Source organism: Chaetodon trifascialis, chromosome 21 (genome assembly GCF_039877785.1).
Source record: "Chaetodon trifascialis isolate fChaTrf1 chromosome 21, fChaTrf1.hap1, whole genome shotgun sequence".
Taxonomy (NCBI): Eukaryota; Metazoa; Chordata; class Actinopteri; order Chaetodontiformes; family Chaetodontidae; genus Chaetodon; species Chaetodon trifascialis.
This window is the reverse complement of record NC_092076.1, coordinates 3,773,958-3,797,958: the sequence shown is the minus strand read 5'-3', so window position 1 is coordinate 3,797,958 and position 24,001 is coordinate 3,773,958. Positions and strand designations below refer to the sequence as shown.

At 43.4% G+C, this 24,001-nt stretch overlaps 1 protein-coding gene across 41 annotated transcripts in view; it reads left to right on the top strand.

Moving 5' to 3' along the window:
- The window catches only part of LOC139349318 (ankyrin-3-like), a 130,121-nt gene that overhangs the window by 92,527 nt on the left and 13,593 nt on the right, over positions 1–24,001 (top strand). For 12 of the 41 annotated variants that reach the window (XM_070989985.1, XM_070989984.1, XM_070989982.1 and 9 more), the window contains 16 exons: positions 1,357–1,459; positions 2,323–2,367; positions 3,097–3,203; positions 4,133–4,165; positions 5,261–5,485; positions 6,591–6,689; positions 8,957–9,111; positions 9,215–9,426; positions 9,567–9,774; positions 10,363–10,459; positions 10,541–10,769; positions 11,442–11,567; positions 12,210–12,332; positions 12,854–12,880; positions 13,510–13,591; positions 14,851–22,764. In XM_070989985.1, coding sequence (XP_070846086.1) covers positions 1,357–1,459; positions 2,323–2,367; positions 3,097–3,203; positions 4,133–4,165; positions 5,261–5,485; positions 6,591–6,689; positions 8,957–9,111; positions 9,215–9,426; positions 9,567–9,774; positions 10,363–10,459; positions 10,541–10,769; positions 11,442–11,567; positions 12,210–12,332; positions 12,854–12,880; positions 13,510–13,591; positions 14,851–22,764 — 9,785 coding nt within the window. The remainder of the gene's footprint in view (positions 1–1,356; positions 1,460–2,322; positions 2,368–3,096; positions 3,204–4,132; positions 4,166–5,260; positions 5,486–6,590; positions 6,690–8,956; positions 9,112–9,214; positions 9,427–9,566; positions 9,775–10,362; positions 10,460–10,540; positions 10,770–11,441; positions 11,568–12,209; positions 12,333–12,853; positions 12,881–13,509; positions 13,592–14,850; positions 22,765–24,001) is intronic. The other 29 variants (XM_070990005.1, XM_070990004.1, XM_070990002.1 and 26 more) reach the window with 19 other exon arrangements.

Below are 24,001 nucleotides of genomic sequence, written 5' to 3'. Positions count from 1 at the left end.
TTAAAAAGGACAGGCTGACATTATTCATTGAAGGTAGCCAGTAAACATTAAAATTTGTCGTTTAAACTTGTGAATGCAGGATGTTTCTCGAGAGCCGCTCCTCCAAAATACTTCACGCTCAAAACTACAGCTCCTCATCAGAACACCCACCAACCGTCGATCAGATGAACCGTTGTAGAGAAAATCGTGTCGTCCTTAAATGAGAGAGAATGAACGACTTGATAAAATCATGCTGTGATCTCAAAGTAACAAGATTTCAGGATTATTATCTCATTATCCTCAAAACACAACCTTTTAATTTTTTGACATAATAACTCTGTTATCACAATAAAATTCCTGTAAAGCAAAATACCTTTGCAATCCTGAGTAAATGGGCTTAAAAATACATTCATACATATATATTACAAACTCTCTGCATCCATAGATTTGTGAGAATCAGACTTGTGTTTTTGCCATTTTGTGCTGCAGAGCGGTTCCTCTGGGCACACGGCTAATTGATTCACATCGCTTAGCGAACAGCGGTGTTGTAATTGCGGTTGAGACGTTGCAGGCAAACATTCATCGTAAGTCACCACTCAGGAATGCTCTTAATTTGCCTCATAAAAGTCTCTCAAAGCCCCATCACAAACAACATCACAGCACACACAGTCGCTGACAGATGTACTGAGACAGAACCTTCATCTCATGAACAACATGCAGTTTAATGTGTCGTCAAAGGAAGTTTGAGACGGCAGCTAATTATCTGCAAGTGTTTGGTCATGATGGCCAGTTTCTTGTCTTAGTACCGTGTCCATTGTCCACCATACAGTAATCTGCTTAACGTCCATAAGCTACTCCGCTTCCCTTTGTTGGGCTTTCCAATTGTGTGCCAGCGTGATGGCGTGAGTAGCCCATTTGCTATGGACAGCTATAGGCAGTACAAAGAGGGTTGCACACATCTTTTTCACCCAGCACGTTTTGTTTTTTGCTCTGACCATTCACCACCCGGGTGGTGTTACGTGGAGGATTATTTTCAGACTGACGGCTGCGTTTGCATCTGGATTCCTACACAGTTTAGTCTCTCAAGATGTTTTTGCGTTGCCTTTGTGCAACAGTCGTTTCTTTCCCGCTCTGGGTTTTGTCTCAGAAACACTTGTGTGTACTTTCTTGCCTTGTGGTTGTTGTTGGTGGCATACAGTCAGGTTCCTGGAAGCTGCATGCATTTAATGTGTTTTTGTTTGTTTTTTCTGTTCACTTTCAAACCTCCCCCCTTACACCCAACCCCCTCCCAACTCCTCCTCCTCCTCCTCACCTCCCCTCTCCATCATTGTGACTGTTGTCTTGGTAATCCGTGACTTCTACGGCAACCACACCAAGCCTGCGTTCCTTCAGTTCTGATAGGTCCAACACGCTGAACCGGAGCTCGTTCACACGGGACAGCATGATGATAGAGGAGATGCTGGCGCCCAGTAAGGAGATGGTACGTACACAGGCTGGACGTCTAAAGGTGCACACATTTAGTCTCTTTTTGTCTCTGTGTCTCCTGCTGGCTTCTTAGTCAGTAATCTACGGGTCATGAACTTCACAAGAGACTCAGTTAAGTCTCCGAATGTGCCAAGCTGTCTTGGTGCCGTGCCAAAAGCCAGGTTGTGCACCAATCCTCTTCCACCTGTGTCAGTGTTGACATAAAGACAGCCAATCCTGTTACATTTTACTGAAAGAGGAAATGAGATTAGTGGTCAGTGCTGCTATCCAAAAGGGATTACTGTGATGACCCCGCCTTCTTTAAGGAGGCCGTAAGGTGGCACTTCAGGTAAAGTGGGGAAACTTATTTTATTTATCCCACAAGCCAAAAGAGATCCAGGTTTGATGGCTATTGTTGGAACATGTCCATTTTCCTACTGATACATTTTTGCTTCCTTATTTTGGGGGAATGGAAACATGTTTTTCATGTAATAAAGCCAAACTTCTCCATGCATTAGCATTAAATGGGCACTCCAGCTTTATAGCATTGCACCTCCATTCAGTCAGACAGCTTGTGATTAAAACCAATGGACCAGAGGCCAAACTATCCTCATTTGTAGCCCCTAAAACACTTCCCATAATGCAGCTTAATAGTGTCGTTAGACCCTCCCTAACTGGCCGTGCAGCCTGGTTAAAACTTAAAGATTTTGAGTCTCCAAGCAAACAAGAGGCTTTCTTAGAAGGAGCCTGGACATGCTCTTCAATGCTGCTAATGAACAGTGCTGCTAAAGTACAGTAAGACACACAATGCAGTATTTTGAGGAGTACTTCAGAGTAGATGATTGTATTAACAGCTTGTCTCCTCTCACGCTGCTCCAGATGCTCTGTAAGGAAAGGTCTTTCATTGTAGAGCATCACAATAAGGTAGACGTTCAGTGCATGTGATTACATCACATTCAGGCTTTATCATTTGTCATTTGTCATGTACTTTCAATATTATTTTAAGGTTTGCCACCATCACAGCATGTATATATTTTATCGTTTTTTTCATTCATCATTATAAAGTGAACTTAAAAATGTGTTGGTGGTCATGATACTGAGATGCTGCAGTAACACCATCACCACATCAAAACATCCTTATTATGTGTTGGATGAATTAAGAGCAAACTTTATTTAAGTATTTTACAATTTCAGTGTTTACCTTCTAAGTTTTAAGATGATTCTTAATATCATACAGTGTGTTCAGCACTGGCTCATCTGATGTTCGTTTCTGTCACCATCTTTAAAAGCAGTGTTTTTAAATGCCGGTGTCCTTCTGAAATGTCCAATCTCCAGATTGGCTTTCTCTCACTAGCAGCTGCCAAAGTCTCCCATGAGTAGAAATCACTTTACGCCTCAGCCATAAATCCTGAAAGGCAAACCAGTAGCGATGCCCTCCTTCCCCAGAGGAGGTGCAACTTGAAATAAGGTGGTTTGTCTTTTTGTTATGTCTTAGCTCACTGCTGGATTTATGTGTCAGTGCTTGTGTGTCCTCGACATTTCATCATTTTTTGCATGGCTTCATCATTATTGTCACTCCTCTGCTTCCTTGTCATGCCTCCTCATGGAAGGTTCCTCTCATGCATTGCACTCACCTCGTTGTCTCCTCCACAGCATTTGGCGGTGGCGAAGGACGCTGACAACGACTCTCTGAGGAGGTACAGCTGGACTGCGGACGCACTGGATAATGTCAACCTCGTCTCCTCACCGATACACTCGGGGTAAGCACGTATGAATGGATGAAGGCAGGAGGACGGGGAAGGAAGACAGATCAGGGATGATATCAACTGTGGGGTCTCATCTAACGGCCAGGAGGGAGAGAACTTGCTAACGTGATGACAGTGGTTTCAGATTTTAGATGAAAAGAGGAGTTAGAGGTGTGAGGCAAGTGCTCGTCTCTGTTTCCACCTGTCTGTTATGTCTTCTCTGTCTGTCTTCTCTTTCTCATTTTCTGTCCCCTGGAGGAAACGGCTCCTATCTGCAGCGGTTTCTCCTCATCCTCTCTGATTGTCTGTTCTGTTCAAATCTGAAAGCTAGTCTGTTAGCAGAAGTTACACCTTCTTCATTTCCGTACAGTAGACAGTAGAACCAAATCCAGTAATCTGACCAGTGCTCACCTGGATTTACCTGAGATTGGGTAAATCTTTCCAGCAGCAGATTCAGCCACTAACTGCGGAAATGACGGAGCTGTAGTTTAAAGCAGAAGTTTGGCATTGTGGGAACTACGTTAATTTGCTTTCTGGAGGAAATATGATTGATACCACTCTTGCGTCTGTCTGGTAAATAAAATGAAAATGAAACTACAGCAATCAGCCGTTAGCTTAGCTTAGCACAAACACTGAAAACAGGGGGAAACAGGTAGCCTCGCTCACATGTTAAATGTGGACAACAACTGAAGCGTAAAAGGAACAGCTCCAGGCTTGCTGCTAAGCTAAGCTAACCCGCTGCTGGCTGTAGCCATACATTTAACACACAGACATGAGAATGAATCCCCTCATCCGACTCCAGAAAGCAAACAAGCCAATTCCCCAAAATGTGGAACTATTCCTTTAAAGGGCTCCTTGCTAATCGTCCTCTCAGTGGTATTTCTAATGGCAAAGCTCTGTTGTTGACCTGTCACTCCTGCGTTGCTTTGTCGTCCATCCTGCAGTTTTTCCTCTCCGCTCCCGCAGTACGACAGCAGGTGATTGACTGTGATTGGTTGTCCTCTTTATCACCACCTCTACCTTCTTTGTGTTACTTCCTGTTTCCGGTGACGTCACGCACCCTCCCCTCTCTGCTCACTCATAACATCTGTGTTTGCTCTCCTCACACGCAAGCTGTGTCGCCACACACTCGACATAAAGTGGATTGTGTTGATTCCTTTTGTTTGGAGGAAATCTTAGTGAGTCTCTAACTGATCTGGAAGAGTTTGTGTTGACTTTGTTGAGACTGACATGGACCTGCAGTTAAGTCATAGCTGGATCTGAATGCTTTTATGTTTTCCAATGAGCCAATTGACAATAGATCCAGTCCTATTCAAGATGAACTCATTGCAACCACAGATAACATTTGTGTTAGTTAATCATACTTTTCAAATGGTTCATTTATGCAAAACTACATTTACATTCACACCATTTGATGAACAGCTACATTCAAACTAACATGACATGTCGTTCACCACGTTGCATGGTGTGGATCTGCGTGTGTGTGTGTGTGTGTGTGTGAGTTATGTGACCTCCTTCTTTAAGTCAGAATGAGCTCCACACAGAGCGACACTACCGTCTAATGAGGAAAAAACAGGCTACACCGGAGGCTCCTGTGTTGGCATCTTGGCTGATTCCTTCAAAATAACAGCATTTACCGTCCTCTGAAGTATCAGAATATTCATCTAAGACCGTGAATTTGCGGGAAATGGATGTTGCAGAATGTGTTTTCAAAGCTCAGCCGCCACCAGCACAGAAAACTCCTCACATTTCTGTTCTTCCTTCTTTCTTAATCTGTTTTCTCTTTTGCTCACGCTTACGTTGTGTGTGTTTTGAAGATCACGGCATGAGAAGGGACCTCACCTCAACTAAAGCTCTTCTCTCTCCATCAGTATTGTTTTACACTGATGTATATTTTGCTTCTTATTCCATCCCTTTTCTATATCCTCTCCTCTCCCTCTGGTTATCTTTTCCTCCCCACACGCTCCTCTTTCTTTCACTTTCTGCTCTCCCGTCTTTGCGCTCTCTGCTTTACTGTCTCCTTCCACTCCTTGTCTCCTCCTCCTCCTTTTCTTCTTTCTCGCTCTCATCAGGTTCCTGGTCAGCTTCATGGTCGACGCCAGGGGCGGCTCCATGAGAGGGAGCCGTCACAACGGCATGCGCATCATCATCCCACCCAGGAAGTGCACGGCACCCACCAGGATCACCTGCCGACTGGTCAAGAGACACAAACTGGCGTCGCCTCCTCCGATGGTGGAAGGAGAAGGCCTGGCGAGCCGACTAGTTGAGGTCGGTCCAGCCGGAGCTCAGTTCCTCGGGTAAGATGCCTTTTTTTTTTTTTTTTTTTTTAAATCCCACCAATATTGTTGCTCAGTTGCTTATTTTTCTTCACTTATGCTCGATGACTTGACACCTCCTTCCTTCTGCTTCTTGCATCGCCATTTCCAACCATCTGCGTTGATATTTCAGGGTGTGACTGTGTGTATGTGCATGTTGAGGTGTAATACCTGCTGTTTAATTTGCAGTTTAAGTGGAATTGTTGCAGTGTGCTCACCCTCAAGCCTCAAATCCAGCTGTGTTTGCCTCGTGAAGGCAAGTGTGTAAAAGTAGATCATGAAAAAGATAAGTTTTATATACGTCCCTATTTTGATAGAATTTACAGAAATTATAGATTCGGCTCAGCTGAATGGCGAGGCTTTGATGACTTCTTTAATTTGGATTGGAACTAAAATGCATTAAATAGGGCGCATATGCCTGTTGAGGATTACATGTTACCTTAGAGTTTATTCTGTTATGTATCCAGAGATACGTGGCTGAAAACGTCCACCTTGATCAAACCCACTGAAACAATGACTACAAAATAAAAATTCCAGGAAATGCTCTGTGGTGTGTCTAAAAATGTCTTGTTTTACTCCAAAACCCCAAATTATCCATCATAAAATCAGGAAAAGGCAGAAAACAACAGCATGCGGTCACATGTGAGGAGCTGAAAGCTGCAGTTGTTTGGTATTTCTGCTCAATAAATGATCTGAAGAGTGACTTACTTTTTATGTATTACTTCCCTCACCGGATAAAAGTTTAAAACCAGTGGAGGTCAGCAAAGACACAACACAACAGTGTAATATAATTTGCATTCCTGGATACTGCAGTACTGTACATTGCAGAAGGATTAACGAAGTACAGGTGTGTTCTGTCTCTCGTTCAGATGTTCTTCAGTTAGCAACACAGTTCATCAACATTAGATCTAAACCAGCCACCCTGATACCGTGACATCTCTGAGGCATCACTGCAGAGCGCTGGAGGGACGAATCTTACGAACCAAAGCTAGAACTTAGTGGCTCAGTGTGCTTTTACTGACTTTCCAAGTGTGTGTTTTGTGTATGTATGTGGGTGCGTGTGTGTTTCATTATCTTGCGGACACAGTAAACTACATCTTCCCAGAAAGCTGCCAGCCCTTAATGAAGGCGAGAGCCTGGTTAGTCCAGTGCTACAGCTGGGACCCAGAGGAACTAGATTTGTTGGGTAGGAACCAAATATAGCATCCCCTCCTCCCTGCTCCTCTCCCTTCTGTACCTCCCACCACTCCCAAGGAAACGACATGGCCACGGCTGATTCATGCTGATGGATTATTTTACCCATCTCTGTTGACTTTGATTTGTTACAGTAGGATACGGCATCACGATTACATGGCCGCCATGTAGTTTTGGGAAGAAATCAATGACGTAGTGATGATTCGCACAAGCTTTTGAAGGGAGGACTTACTGCTTATTTAGAGTTAGTTGGATGATGGGTCCACCGCAGCAGAGCGGATTTATTTATTTATTTACATTTAGATTGTAAAATTCTTCCTAAAACTACACAATAATACTTAAAATCCATTACCGTTACTTTCCAGCTACTTTCATTTAGAGTCCATTGTATTTTTATTTCAGAGGCTTTCAGTGGGCTTCTGATGGCACTGAAAGTAAAGGTTTTGATTGGCTGTTTGGACTGGACTGCGCTTGTTGGGCATGAGCCTTTTCCTCCTCAAGCCGAGCATCATCCTGCTTCCCATGAACGCTGTTACTTTACTTCACCTTTGAGATCAGTTTTATGTCATCCCACAGTGTTTTTGTGTAATTAATCGCCAGAGCCATCAGTAGAACGAGTCTGGCTGAGCTGTGCTGATCCATTTCAGTGTGAAGAGGTGTTTATAGAACGAAGCACAGCACTGAAATGTGCTGTGCTTCAGGCTTTTCTTTACAAAACTCTAAATCATGAGGTAGTTTGAACTGTTTAAATAAAGCTGTCTGATCGAATAAGCAACAATCAAAAGGCCCAAATGTCATCAGATTCTGATTGGTGCACGGAAACATGTGATGTGACCTTTTTCTTACCTGGATGAGACTCATCTGCTTCAAACCCGTGAGATGAGCACAGACGAGAAAACAAAAGCCAAAAACAGCCTAAAGATATTGCTATAATGTCATGTATATATTCTCAATTGAGGGATTGTCAGTCGTAACACGCATTCAGGGAGTGTGTCTTTAGAGCTGTCCTCTTTTCAAAACAGCAATGGAATGAATGTGTGTGTGTGCGTGCGTGCACGTTAGCCTGTGTGTTAATATCAGTCTAGATCATGTCATACTCTGTATCTGGATTGCAGTCTGAGATCAGTGTTATCGATTAATTGCAGCTAATTGTAAGCAGCTCCAGTAGGCTGTGTCTTGAATGCACTATGAAGGGTTCAGTTCGTTCAGGCAGAAGGTTTGTTTTTGTTTTATGAAAGTCGCGAACAAGCAGTCGCCCTCTCTGGCAGATGAAGGTATTTAACGTGAACGTGGAAGTTATTGATCTCAAAAAACTTTTGAAATTGGCTATGACGCAGAGTTCATGAAAAAACACCATTAATTTACCGCTTCTGTCTGACCTTCAGTCTGCATGTGAAAATTCTGTGTTAGCTTAAGTTAGCTAGCTTAACGTTAGCTTAAGTTAGCCAGCATAACTTTAACCCGCCTGAAATTACTTGCAATTACTTGTTTTTTGTTTTTTTGCATTATGATCTGAAGAACTTAACAATTTAATAAAGGAATAAACAATCAGTTAGTAGTAGATAGTAAATTAGGAATTTTGGCCAGAAAACGAAACAGTTAGCTAAGTACGTTAGCGTTTGCCGTAATCAGTCCATTGTTGGCAAACGCCCAGAAGTAAAATGGAGCAGAGGCTTATGACTTTTTTTTTTTTTGTTGGAGTTTATTGTTGGAGCTTTTCAGAAAAATTATCATTGTTTAGAGGATTTTTCCAAGGGGATGATCAATGAATATAGTTCCTCTCTTACCCCCACAGTGGTTATTTTCATCTATCTCTGGAAAAACATGCTCCTCAGGCTCGAGCACGTTCATCCCTCTATTCTGTTGCTATCATGCTTTGTTTGAGTAAGGGCTGTGCAGCTTTCTCCTCCTGCTCCTCACTCCATTTCATGTGTCCTGTCGGGTCATGCTAAGCTATGACATGCGCTGTCAATGTCCCATCGACCTGCAGCACGGCCACAGCTACCATTACGAACAACGCTTTCCATCTGCAGAGTTCATTCACTCCTGTGCAGTGTGCTTTTGAGACCAGTGTCCTTCGTTGTTCCCTATTCATATTTCACTCGTAATGAATCAATTAATGCCACCTTTATTAGTGTCTATCCCATGCATATGCTTAAAGAGAAGCTCTGTCAACATTTTGGTTTAATTGCTGCTTGTCATTTAAATGAATAAAGTGTGATTAATTCCACCATACTTCCACGACATGTACCTCAATAGGCCTGTGATAGTGGAGATCCCTCATTTTGGCTCGATGCGGGGCCAAGAGAGAGAGCTGATCCTCCTGCGAAGCGAGAACGGAGAATCCTGGAAGGAGCATCTGTACGACTGCAAGACTGACGACCTCAATCAGCTCCTGGGTGGGATGGATGAAGGTGAAGCATTTTAATTATTTAGCCAAAACTTTTTGTCAAATCATCCTGGTATTTAAATTGAGCTGTGAGCTCCTGTAGGTTCATGTGTTCTCCTTCGCTGTAGAACTGGACAGTCCTGAGGAGCTGGAGAGGAAGAGAATCTGCCGCATCGTCACCAAGGACTTCCCGCAGTACTTTGCTGTCGTGTCTCGAATCAGGCAGGAGACCAATCATATGGGACCAGAGGGCGGGACTCTGTGCAGTCGCAGCGTCCCGTTGGTTCAAGCTTCCTTCCCTGAGGGAGCATTAACAAAGAAGATCAAAGTTGGACTGCAGGTGAGACGTTTGATTCATCTGTCCCACTCATGGGATGCTGCAAACAATATACACAAAAGTACGTGGAAATACACTAATGTACACAAACGTACACAAACAAAACACACGTCTCTGACTCATCTTTGTCACTCCTCTAACAGGCCCAGCCGGTCCCTGACGAGACTGTGAAGAAAATCCTTGGTAATCGAGCAACCTTCAGCCCCATCGTTACCGTGGAGCCCAGGAGAAGGAAGTTCCACAAGCCCATCACCATGACAATCCCAGTCCCGCCCCTCTCAGGGGAGGGGCTTACCAACGGCTACAAAGGAGACTGCACTCCATGTCTCCGCCTCCTCTGCAGCATCACAGGTGTGTGTGCTGTTTAAGGGTCAGAGGGGACCACTGATGCTGTGACTCCATTAGAGTAGATTTTCATGATTTATGGTTAAGAAAAATCCTTAATTATCTAAAACTGGCCCTGAATGCAGCCCCTCAGTTCCCCTCTCCTCAAACTTAAGGGCTGGGGTTTGACATGTTTTCATGATGGTTATGGTTACGGGCTGGAGAATACATGAGAACATTGTTTACAGACTATTTTCTAAATGATTTGTCAGACTTTACGTCAGCTCTATTTTAAAATTGATATGGGCCGCTTTGAGGTTCACACGTTTCTTATTTTAACTGTCAGTACAGTCAGCAATGCGTCATTTGAGGGAATAGATGTCATTTGGATCAGTTTTAACTCTTGTGAGAATAAAAAACACAATACTGATTATTTAAATCATTGTATTTCTATAAAACATGTCAGAAATCAAAAATCACATTGAACTAATCTTAATCTAGCTTGTTACTGTATGTGTCAAAAGGAAATATGATGACTTCTGTTTAAAATGTCCCTCCATGACATTGAAAATAAACTTCAGGATGTTTGATATTTCTTATGTGACCGTCCACCAGGCGGCACGTCCCCGGCACAGTGGGAAGACATCACCGGCACAACTCCTCTGACCTTCGTCAATGACTGCGTCTCCTTTACCACCAATGTTTCTGCCAGGTGAGACCCTCTGCACACACTAGATTCTGCAAAGAAGCGACTGTTTGCGAATGTCGATCATCTCATGTGTCGCCTGTGCAGGTTCTGGTTAGCAGACTGTCACCAGATCCCCGAGACGGTGGGCTTGGCCACGCAGCTGTACAGGGAGCTGATCTGTGTGCCCTACATGGCCAAGTTTGTGGTGTTCGCCAAAATGAACGACCCGGTGGAGTCCAGACTGAGGTGCTTCTGCATGACGGACGACAAGGTGGATAAGACCCTGGAGCAGCAGGAGAACTTTGAGGAGGTGGCCAGGAGCAAAGACATAGAGGTACATGGATATTATCTATTATAATCCGATCGAAAGGTGAGCTTTAGGCTTTTCGAAGCAGTATCCAAAATGAATTAATAGCCAGGTCCCCTCTTGGGATATTAATAGGTTATTGCAACAGACCTTTATTTTTTAGAGCTGAAAATGTTTTAAAATTATACACAACTTTTTCTTGTTATTATTATCATTAGCATGTGATATTGAGCAAACTAACTCCTTTTCATATTATATTAAATGTGTAACAAAACCAATACAGATAAACTGTTACAATTATCCCAAATAGTAAACAAAATATCTGCAGGAAGTTTGTGTAAAACGAGTTTATTTCCTGTGAATATTCCATCAGAGATGAGTTTTGCTGATATTTTTAGGGACACAAGAAGTTTTTATCACACCCTTTAAAATCAATAAGGCCTCTCGGTCCACTGTGAAGCTTTGGGACCCCCAGGTTGGGAACCAGTGATGTCAGGAAAAGTGCTGAGAATAGAAAGAGGACACTGAAATATTCCTGCTTGCTTGTACTCATGTTTGTTACAAGAAGGGTTTAACTGTAAGTTGTATCCGTATTCCAGACATTAGCATGAATACGTTTGTAAAAGGTGCTTCTGTAACAGCGAGCGATGCACTTTGTTCTTGCATGTGACTGTTCTCACCTCTATGATGTGCTCTCAGGTTCTGGAGGGCAGGCCCATTTATGTGGATTGCTATGGAAACTTGGCCCCTCTGACTAAAGCTGGTCAGCAGTTAGTTCTTAACTTCTACGCCTTCAAGGAGAACCGTTTGCCCTTCTGTGTAAAGGTACTACACACACTCTGTCATCCACACTGCCTAAAACACCTCCGTGTCAGTCTGGAGTGAGTAGCTGGAAGATCTATAAACAAACATGGCAAAAAAAAACCTGAAAGTTACTACAGCGAGGTTGTCAAACTGTAAGTGAGTACAAAAAGGTAGCAGACACAGTGCTGGAGAACAGCAGCAGCTCGTACACCGTCGTTGCTGTTAAAATACTGTGCTAAGTCATGATTTTTGGAGTTCTACTCCCCTTTGCTGCCCTACTTCTCACACACGCATCCAATACAATGAGTCCACAGGGGATAACCTGGTTCCCTTTGCCACTGCTAAATAACCTCACGTCACTGATCGACCCATTAACGTCACGTTCTCTCTGATCAATTGTCTTGTGTCAGTTGGTGCTCTCTTATTATGAAAACTATCCTTGCTGCGTGTGAACTAGTTCCAGTTCATCAGAACAAAGCTAACACACTACACACACAAATCACATTCAGTTTCATTTGTGTTTTCCTCAGCATCCAAACTGTATGGGATCAGGGTTGTACACATTTCCACATAGCAGCGTTCAAGTGTACAGTGTTGACATCACTACTGACTACTACCTTCTAACAGAACAAGGTGCATAAAGAAGCAATGTTCTCTCTCTAGGTGAGAGATCCCAGCCAGGAGCCCTGCGGTCGTCTTACATTCCTTAAAGAGTGTAAGACCGCAAAAGGCCTCCCACAAACCGCTGTGTGCAACCTGAACATCACCCTCCCCGCAGTGAAAAAGGTAAGGTAGCGTGAAGTCACCATTCTCTGTTGTCACCTCCATAACCATACTCATGGTTAGGGTACTTTCGGCACCAATAACACTGATAGATGAAAGACAGAGAGAGACTTTGGCCAAACTGCCGCCACTGTGTCTTTTATCTGTTTAAAGCTTCTCTTTTACATATATCGGTTATCTTTGCAGTGGATTCTTGCCATTGGCTGTTTCATTCTGTTCCTACCTACCTTTTGATTTGGATGACATGCTTTTGGCTGAGGGCTTTTGCGCAACAGGCTTTTTTTTTTTTTTTTTTGATTATCAGGCTGGCTTTTCGTGGTTCATTTGTTGTTTTTGCTACTGAGTGTTGGCGCTTTATCCTTTTTTTGTGCGTTTGCTTAGTCTGTTCTTTCATTTGCTTAAGTGGCCTCTCTTCTGAGTTTGAGCTTCTGTCAATCACTCCTTTTTCACACCCTGATGTTTCTTTTCCCCCTGCTTTCCATTATGTTACTTCCCCTGTTTCTGCAATGCATCTTGGGAACCAGGAAATGGAGTCAGATGCCGAGGATGAGGTAAACCACACCCTCCCCACCATGTGCTGTCCTCTGCGCTAGATCTATAGCGGCCCTGCTTAGCGGCCCCGCTCTCTTCATCATAGCCTTATTCTTTCCGCTTCAACAAGGGCAGTACGAGCTTTCCTTGTTCAGAGCAACCTCCAGCTGCAGTTTTGCATGATATATTGTAGATATGAAAAACTCTTTGTTTTTTGTCCAATCCTTATCCCTTCCGCTCTACAGTATGTGATACAAGTGGCTTTGGAGTTTAGATGTGCCGACTTAGTCCTTAAGTTAAGATTTAACCTTAAATCTGATTATTTTTACTTTTAAGTACTTGTAATTTAGAGGTTGTAGCCTTATCAGGACTAAGTTAAGGTAACGTTACTAGCTTCACATCATCATAAGTAGTACTCTCAGTACTTACAAAAGTAGATGATTGAAGTGCAGTGAATACTCTTAAAGGAGAATTTGCTGCTGTGTTGTGCAACTGTTAAATATGGGCTTTGTTTTAATGTTAATAACAACTAATGCAGACTATTGGGTTTGCTTTAATTTGACAGCCTAACTTCCAAATGTTGCTCATTTGGCAGCACTATACAATGTAGGGTGATCTAGAACTGATGTGTTGTTTGCTATTGTTGCAGACTGAAAAGCCAGAGCGACGTCATACCTTTGCATCCCTAGCCTTACGTAAGCGCTACAGCTATCTGGCCGAGCCTGCACTGAGTGAGTTTGACATTTTCACTAACAAACCCTTTGATGAATATAATTATGCCAATTTTCGTGGATAATTTAGTTTATTAACAATATTAATTAGCCTGTAAAATGCGTGATCAGTTTATCAATAGATGTGACTTAATGTAATAAATGCATATTTCTCATCCTGCATAACATGCACATGCTTGTTTACAACATGGTACATATTTCTGCATGGTTCAGTGAGTGGTTTTTTAAGTTTTTGTGCTGTGCTTGCCCACAATGTGAGTTGTACTTCTTCTGGGTTTGTTTGGTTGATTTCCACGGCTGAGTTTTCGAAGTCCAAATGCATCATAATTTTTCTTTGGCTTACCGACACAATGTTCTAGGCATTTGAGGAGGTCAAAGTAAAATTTTATTTATTTTATTTGTCCCCTCTGAGTTTAAAGCTCTTTTTGGCTTTGTGATGGTGTAGCAGCTTTTTGTGGGACAAAAATGCATGTCAGGAGGTCTTGGTTTGTCATTTCTTTCAGGCGTTTCTTTTCAGTTTGTCACATTCACTGCTTGTAACCAGTTCTTATGGATCTTGCATGACAAAATGGGCCAAAACATAAGTTTTGGGAAACACATTTTGTCATATTTTGTTTGTTAGGTAATGAAAGGAAAATGGAAACTTCTGCAGCCCTTGGCTCTATTGTACCATTATGTCTAAATTGTCTTTGGGGAATCAGTCATTACATAATTTTTGGACCAAACAGATAAAAGGCACTTTAAAAAGCGGATTGATATCAATGCCAGAATCCATATGTGATTTTAGAGCATCTGAAGTCCAAAGAGAGAAGTTGTTTTTGTGTTAATCCTGGTGCATTTGTCTTGCCATTTTTCTGTTGTCAGTCGTTAGTGTACGCCATCGTCTTTGGAATTTTACTTTGCTGCTCTATGTGCTTTGTTCGGTTTATTCATTATGTTGTTATTGCTGTTGTTGCTGTTTTGGTCATCTCCCAATCCTGAATCACGGTGGATCACAAGTGTTTCTTTCCACAACTCATCCTCAATCAGTGCTCAAATATCTTATCTCGGCACTTCATAAAACTGCTGTTTTTCCCTTCTTGATACCAGGACTGCATCACTGACCAACTCTTCCTCCTCTGATCTCTTCTTCTTTCACATTTTTTCTTCCTTTTCTCTCCCCTACATACTTTTCTTTTACCTTTAATATTCCTCATTCTTTTGGTTATTTTCTCCATTCCTTCTTTGTCATTTCTACATTTCTACAAATTCATCTGAAGAAACAGCAGTTGAGCGAAGCACAACAGCAAGAACACTGCCTACTGGTTACCCTCACAAACCTGTCTTTCCAACCAGACCTTACCCACCATGGTCGGCTGCTCCTATTACCGTCCCTGGCCAAACAAGGCCCATCGGAGTGGGGTGTTCCCTCACCTCTACCGATTCACCGGCAGGCTCACCAGCTGCTTCTCCACTGAAAACTACCTGGCCCCTTTCCTCCCCATCACCTGCATGTCCTGCAACTATCAAAACCACCCTGGGAACTCCACCACCAGCACCTACTCCATCATCCCCAGTTAAATTAATAAGCGACACAGCGTCCACATCCCCCATCAGGTCTTACAGGACTATGCCTTCACCCATCAAAACTGTCGTCCAGCTGGGTCAGTACCCTGTCCAGGGTTCTGCCAGCCTTATGTCCTCTGGAAGCCCAAGTAAACCTGCCACAGATGCAGCATCTATCAAAAGCCTAGCTTCAGTATACACATCAAGGACTTCCCCACTTCACTCAATACCCAATGGTTCTGTACCAGAGAGGTCCTCAGCTCATATTACTGCTCCAGCATCACCAAAGACACCTTACAGCATGTACAATTCTAATCTGCCTTTTAAAACCGCCCTTGGGTCCACAATTGCGACAGATTCGCCTAATGTCTCTTCTGTTAAAAGCATCTCCAGCCTGTCCTCTCTGAAAACCTCTGTAGATTCAACACTCTCGTCCAGAGGAGGGAGGACATCCCTCTCGTCTCTCTCCTCAACTGGGCAGACAACCATTGCTTCCTCAGAACTGTCCATGATGAACGGATCAGTCTCGCCTGTAAAATATCCATCTGCCTCCTCCACGCCATCCTCCCCATCTTCTCGCCATCTCTCAGAGAGAAGTAGCAGCCTTCAGGAGAGGATCCAGGCCACCACCCAGGCAGCAACCTCGGGTGTCAGTGCAGCCATAAATGAAGCTATAGACTCACATTCTGTGTCTGGCTATGGCACTCTTAGATCACTGTCCTCCTCGCGTAGGTCTGCAACAGCAAGCTCTGCTTATGGTTCTCTGAGATCTGTAGCTGCCTCCTCCAACTTACCAGTCTCATCTAATACGGTGACTGTACCTGTGTATTCCTTAGTCAACGTCATTCCAGAGACCCCTGTCAAACCAGGGCCAGGGTCTCTCAAAATGGCACTGCCTGATTCTTCTCGTGCCTCATCTTCCTCTTCGTCTTTGTCTTCCTGTGTTACGACATCAAAAATAAATTCCCAACTGAAATCCCCTCCATTTATCACACCGCCCATCATCCACCCTACTGCAACTTCCAACCAGGAGATTCTAAAAGATGTAGCAGACATGAAAGAGGATCTGATCAGAATGACCGCTATCCTTCAGACAGACACACAGACGGCAGCTAAGACTGTCCAAACGTCATATAACGGCACTCCTAAAGAGACCAAGTTAGAGGACGAGGAGCCATTTACTCTAGTGGAGAAAGTGAAAGAAGATTTAGTGAAAGTCAGTGAGATATTACAGAAAGATGTCATGAGTGAAGGTAAGGCCATTGCAGGTAAAGAGAAAGCCTCAGAGGATGAATGGGAAGAATTTTCGAGAGATGAGATTGAGGAGGCACAAAGAAGTGCCCTCCCAGACTTGTACCCTCCTTTTGATGAAAACACTCTCCTGCTCAAGCAGCAGTCCATGTCAAGCAAAGATTTGGAGTTGGCGAAAGTAGTAGATTTCTTAACCAATGACATTGGTGCTAGCTCTATCTCAAAAATGGCAGAATTAAAATGTAGGTACGAGGAGGAGGCAAAAAGAGATGGGGAAGAGAAACAGAAACGTGTTCTTAAACCATCTATGTCGATACAAGAGCACAAACTCAAAATGCCTCCACCAGTCTCAGGCATGCTCAGGTCTCCCTCAGAGAAAGACCTAAGCAAACTTGCTGAATCATATCAGGGGACAGACACTATTTTGGAATCACCTGAGGACCTGTCTCATGAGCAGGATAAGAGTCCTCTGTCAGACAGCGGGTTTGAGACCAGGAGCGAAAAGACACCTTCTGCTCCTCAGAGTGCAGAAAGTACAGGACCGAAGCCTTTATTCACAGATTCCCCCATCCCACCCTGTGTAACTGAGACCAGGACTGAAGTGGTCCATATTAGGAGCTATGAGCAGCCTGATGATCTTTGTGAGCCTGTACTCATGGAGGAGGCTGCATCTCCTATACCTTCTATAGAGCCAGATACAGCTTCAGCGAGCTCCATCAAAGCTTTACAGATGAAAATGCCAGATGAGGACCTTATGAATAAAAGTGTGTGTCTTAAAGAGGAAACTCATATTACTACTACAACTAGAATGGTTTATCACAAGCCCCAACTGACTGATGGCACAGAGATGATAGAGGAGGGTATGTCAGTTAGAGATATCATGAAAGCTTTCCAGTCAGGTAGGGACCCATCTAAAGAACTGGCAGGCCTTTTTGAACACAAAGCTAGTCAGGATTCTGTCAAAGGTGATGAGCTGACTCCTAGATTTCTCGACAGAGACGTTAAATCCAAACCCAAAGTCGAAAGGATTATCGAGGTTCATATTGAAAAGGGCCACAGCACAGCAGAGCCAACCGAGGTTATTATCAGGGAAACCAAGAAACACCCTGAGCTTTACGTCTACAAAGGGGACCACGGAATCAAGGAACTCACTGATTACGATGAGGCCCAACAGGAAGAAGAGGAGCTTACTGCCGAAGAATCCCTGCCCTCCTTCCTAGAAACATCTCGCGTTAACACCCCAGTGTCACAGGAGGAGGACAGTCGTCCAAGTTCTGCCCAGCTAATAGCAGATGATTCATATAAAGCCCTGAAACTACTGAGCCAGCACTCCATTGAATACTGTGATGATGAGCTGTCAGATATCAGAGGCGAGTCATACAGGTTTGCTGAGAAAATGCTCCTCTCAGAGAAACTTGACGTGTCTTCATCTCACTCAGATACAGAGGACTCAGCAGTGGTGACTGACAAATACCGCCACCTAGTTTCTGAGGAGAGTGGTAGCCGTGGTACAGAGAGCGTGAGTCAGCAGCATGGAAGCCCCAAAAGAGAGTTTGTTTCTAAGTCATCAAAAGAGGGCTCGCCTAAATCTGGTAAATTCTTGCACAGGGATGACCCATCTCAGTTTGATAAAGTGACAGTGCTTCATTACTCCACAGAACAGGGCAGTCCCAAACATGCCGTTTGGATGCGATTTACAGAAGATAAACATGACAGGAGCAGGGATAAGCTCCTTTATGAGGATAGGGTGGACCAAACTGTCAAGGAAGCTGAAGAAAAACTTAGTGAGGTATCACAGTTCTTCCGTGACAAAACAGAGAAGCTCAATGATGAACTGCAGTCTCCTGAGAAAAAGCCTGTGAGGCGAGAGCCAAAGGAACCCAGGTCCTGGCCTAGCTCAGCCTGCAGTAGCCCTGAAAAAACACAGCAGAAATCTAAAGCAGGAGAAGAGGGCTTTGGCAAAAGCAAACTCAGGGAGCCTTCTGTTGGTAAAATATTTGGCAGTACTACCACAACTGAAAAGAAGAGCTCTAGCTTACCAAGCAGTCCCCAGAAAAGCATGCTCTCTCACATCAATGAGGATAAAATTAAACAACAAACTAAAACCAGTGAGTCAGCACCCTCTTCTCCTGCTCATGTAAAATCAACATCCAAAGTCAGTGCTGTGAGGATGAAGTTTGAATCTGAAGCTCAGAAACAAAGTCAGTCCAGTCCAACCAAAATTCCTCCTCCAGTGCAGCCAAAACCTTCAATAAAGAAACTACAGGAGAGCAAACTTCCTGTTTATCAGTTTTTTGCGGGAGGAAAAGCATCAAAATTATCTGAAACATCAGAGGAAAAAAGCCCGAAAAAGGATGTTGACAAGGACATATGTGCTGCCACAGACAGCAGTAAACCATCTCAGATATCAGCAGCATCTAAAGCCCCAAAACATACAGGAGAAAGGTTGCCAAACAAAAACATCCCAGAGGCCTCATTGCAAAATCAAATTAGTGAAACTGAGACTCACAAAGCAACAACTATAAGGAAAGATATCAATTCCAGTGTTACTCAGGAAATTAAAGAAAACAACAAAGGTCAGAAACTTCAGACACCTGTTGTTCATGATGCTACTGGACTACTAGAGAAAGACAGTGATGCGAAAAAGTACCAAGAACTCACAAAAAGTGAGTCTGCTTTCAAAGAGGTAATAGCTGAGGTGTCAAGAAAGGGCACAGAAGAACCACTAAACAAAAACCTTAGAAAAAAGACAGAATCGCAAATTCCCATAAGGTCATCAACTTTGGATAATGACCTCACAAAGAAACAGACTATAACTAAACCCTCACAGATACCTACATTATCTAAGAGCAAAATACTGACAAGTCTTGAGACAACCCCAGCAAAAACAGATGAAAATCTGACATTTGAAATTCTAGATAATGCACCCAAGGATTCCAACTCCAATAACCTTCCCAGCCCTAGAGAAACACTGGAGAAAGTTATAACCCCGCCAGCTACGATAACAACCAAAGAGAATTTCAAGGGCATCAAAACATTACCTGTTTATGTCAGTGTCCAGGTAGGAAGGCAGGCAGAGAGGGAAGCCAAAGGGACATTGTACACAGTTAAACAAAAATCAAACTCAGCACTCAGCCCCATAAGCCCTGATGATGACACACTGGAACAGGTCTCTTTCATAGATAGCTCAGGGAAAAGCCCCGTTACACCAGAAACCCCCAGCTCGGAGGAGGTCAGCTATGATCTCACATCCAGGACCCCTGATTGCTTTATGGGATTCATGCCAGGGAAACCCAGCCCCATTATGGAGGTATCTGAAGAATCAGAGGAAGATGGCCAAGGCAAAGTTGTTTTCTCTTTTAAAGAGGCCTTGCCAGAAGGCAAAACTAGTGTTCATGCCATTCAAGCAGACCTTGCTAACGCTAATAAGGAAGAAACAAAGCTGAATGATAACCAGCTGGAATTAAGTAATAATTTCAACCAGCAAGAAACGACAGCCAATGGCAGACATGACGAAATGACAGGCCAGGAGCAGCAAGAAGTCTCAAAGGACAAAGGTATCGCATATATTGAGTTCCCTCCCCCTCCTCCTCTGGACTCTTCAGAAATTTCAGATCCAGAAAGGAAAGGTTCTTGTGCCTCTTCAGAGACTGAAACAGAAATGATGGAGGTGAACTTACAGGAAGAACATGACAAGCATCTGCTAACTGAGCCAATTATACGTATCCAACCCCCTACCCCAGTGCTTCCTGGGGCAGATGACAGTCAATCAAATGATGATGAGGCAGAAGAGGAGGATGAGTCAATCTTCCAGCCAATTCCTTGTAAGAAATTCACGTTCAAAGTTCCTGAGGAGGAGGAAGAGAAGAAGAAGGAGAAGGAAAAGGCATCTAAATCCAAAAAACATGACAAAAATGGAAACAGCAAAGAACCTAATGGTGGGACCAATGGCTCCAATGGTTCCAATGGTTCTAAAGGTTCTAACGGGAAAGGAGAGGACTATGAATATGAACAAAATGGAAATGACCAGTCAATAACAGACTGTTCAATAGCCACAACAGCTGAATTTTCTCATGACACGGATGCAACAGAGATAGACTCCCTAGATGGATATGAACTTCAGGATGAAGATGATGGCCTGTGTGAGCAGGCAGATTTGCGGCTGTTTGGTCTTCCAGACAGTCGGAGAGATGTGTGGGCAACAGACACATTTAGGTCCACTGACCGCTCTTTTCCCCCAACCAAACTGGAAGTTATTGAAGAGGAGAAAACCCCAGAGGAGTGTCCAAAGGACACTTTCAAAAAAGATACCCCATCAAATGGTGAAAAACCCAACGATGTCAGTAAGGATGGGGTTAAAAGTCAGGAACAAAAACACTCAGATAAAGAAGGATTTTCAGACACTTACTTTAGCTATAAGTTAGAAGAGGAGTTTAACTCTCCTTTTAAGACTGTTGCCACCAAAGGGCTGGACTTTGACCCTTGGCCCAGTAAAGGTGGAGAAGAAGAGGTCGTTGACATGGGAGGGACACGGGAAAGCAATGGTGAGCCTAAACCTTTTGGACTGGCTGTGGACGACCAGTCTCAGGCTACAACACCAGACACTACCCCAGCCCGAACACCAACGGACGATAGCACGCCAACGAGCGAGCCAAATCCATTCCCCTTCCATGAAGGGAAGATGTTTGAGATGACACGCAGTGGTGCGATTGACATGAGCAAGAGGGACATGGTGGAGGAGAGACTCCAGTTTTTTCAGATTGGTGAGCATTACTACTCGGCGGGCAGGTACAGGGTCAGGGACCTGGAGGTAGATGCCTCCTCACAACACAGGGATCAGTTTGATACTCAGGATACCTTAACAGTCCCTCAAGTCCCCATTCAAACTACTACTGTCCAGTTAGAAATATCAAATGCGACTGGAAGTTACACCACATGCAGAGACTCAACTTCCAACACTGAGCCTAAATTCTCCACTTTTAGAACAGGATTCAAGTCTGCATGTGATAAAACCTCAAATACTTCAAAGAGTAGTTCTGAATGTAGAATACCAGGCATCTTTGATGGTTGTAATGATGTAACCTCAGGAACAACTGTAGATAGCACTTATTCTCTAACCTCAAACTATACAGGATTTTCTAATTTTAATACATCAGCCACAACGCATAACTATCTGAGTGACAGACCATCTGGCATCACAGATTATTATTCGAATCACAGAACTCCATCATGTCCATCCAAACAGAGGGACCATTTGGACTGGACCTCAGAAAATCAGAGCACTTATAACCAAAGCACAAATTCTTCTTCTGCACCTTCACAACAGATAAGCAATTCTCAAACACGGAGCAGCAATACCAGTAGCAATGTCCCTGACTCCCATTACGTCCATTCAAATGTCATTCAGGCTAACAGTATTGTGTTCAACTTACTGTCCTCTTCAGGACCTACTCTGCAAGAGGTCAGCAGGATAGAAGCATCCTTCAGCAAACTAGAGGACAACAGCAGGGAAAGCAGGGCTTTTACTAATGTAGCAATAGTAAACACAGGAGCCAAAGAGGTCAAAGGCAATATATGCAAGTCCAGGTTACCGGTGAAGGTGCCCAGTCACAAACTATGCAGCCGAAGTCAACCAATAGTGAAAGACAAGGAACAAGCAAAAGTTGATATAGCCCTCGGCAGGAAACATGCCGTGCACAATGTCAGGGAAAGATTAGACCCTTTTGAGAATTTATTTCCTAAATCTAGAATCCCAGTAATGAAAGCCATGAACTTCTCTTCTTGTTCCCAGAATCAGAAGCAGGTTAGAACCAAATCTGTGGTCAGTGATAGAAGCATTAAAGCTGCTAGGGAAAACAAGCAACTGACAAAAAGCAGATCCAATACTGGACACAGTTACAGTTCAGTGAAAACCCCAGCGAGAAGCAGCACAAACGAGACAGGGAGAAAAAACGATAAAGTGGTCGCGAAAAAATTTAAAACAAGGTCTATTGTTAGCCAGGCAGCAAATCATCTGGACCAAACCATTCCCAAAAAGGCTGAAACAAAGTTAGAGGGGAAAACAATGCCCACTGAGGACGAAGAGAGCTGCAGCCTCAGCACTACCAGGAACACTTCCTTGTCAGAACCATCTAGAGCTTCTAGAAGTTCCTGCACTTCACGCACCTCTACCTCCACCTCCACCAGCACCACCACATCAACACCATCTGCTAGAGATGCGAGAGCTGAGGTTGAGCAGGCCAGCAGTGAGAGGATGAGGAGGAGCAGGAGGAAGAGTAGGCGGACACTTGGAAGGAAGGAGCAAAAGCAGAAGGAGAAGGAGGAAGGGAGTCAGGTTGATCAACCAATCACGGCTCCTGTCACGGAGAACGAGACTAGTTTGTAAACTCTTTCTAAACGTTGTTATACTTTATCTTTCTCTATGAGATGCATGTAGCTGTTGTGGGTGCTTTGTGATGTGACGTTGTAAGTGTAGCTGTCACTTCTTCTTCTTCTTCCTGTCATTCTTGTTATCTGTCCTGTGCCGTCTGATTTAGACAAAGAGCTAAACGCAAAGAAGAAAACTGTCCCTGGAGTAAATGTTTTGCGACAGTTGATTAACTAACTCATGGCTAGTTCTACGACAGACTATAGTTGTGCACATAAAAAATAGGTTGTTTGCAGTAAGAAGGCACATTTGAGGGTCCAAGTTGCACATTTCTGTGGGGTCCTCCAGGCTACCACACACATTCCCACTTTCATTTCGCACTACAGATTAAGTTAGCCTTGCACGTCACCACATGACACCACACCACTCACTTCCTCCCTCGACATGGGCAAGACTTAGATGTAGATGTAGAAGAGCGTTTTGGGGAAATATGAGCTTGTGTTTGTTTTGGTCTGCTTGCCTGGTTTGTAGATATCATTTGGTGGTTATTTCGCTCTCTGAAAACACTGCGAAAACAATTCATCGGCTGAACTTGACAATCATATGAACGTCAGCTGTGTGTGTCAGTGTAGTCAGTCATTCGCAACTTGGTGGAAAACTAGTACAGCTGGATTACTTCTGATTTCAAGTTGAAGCCATGAATTGCTTTTTTGAGTGGGAGGGAATGTTGCCTGATGGTAGATGGTTTGCTGTTAGTGATGTGATACAAAACTCTAACTCTTTGAAAACCTACTATTAATACTAATTCTACTGAACATCATTTTAGCATCAAAATGTGACTTTTGTTTTTCCTTTTCTGGCCTCACAGATCCTCATGCGTTTGATTTTATTTCATATTATTATTTGTCTCTGACGTCCTTTAATAGTGCTCGTCCAAAAGTAATCTAATTAGACTCACATTTCACGTTTACGTAATGTTTACTTAGTTTACTTGCCAGGTTATGAAAGCTAGTCTAGTGAGGATGGAATGAAAATCTCCACTATTACAGTACAGTACTCGTTATGTCCCATCCAGAGGGCATATCTGCATTTCACAAGCTTTAATAATTAAGAGAAAAGAAATAAAATGTAGCTCTGTACACAGTTAATTGGAAACATTAAAGTTTGCCATTTTGGGAAATACGCATATAATACTGCTCCTGGCCAAGAAATTATCTGACACATAAAAACATAACTTTTCGTTTTTA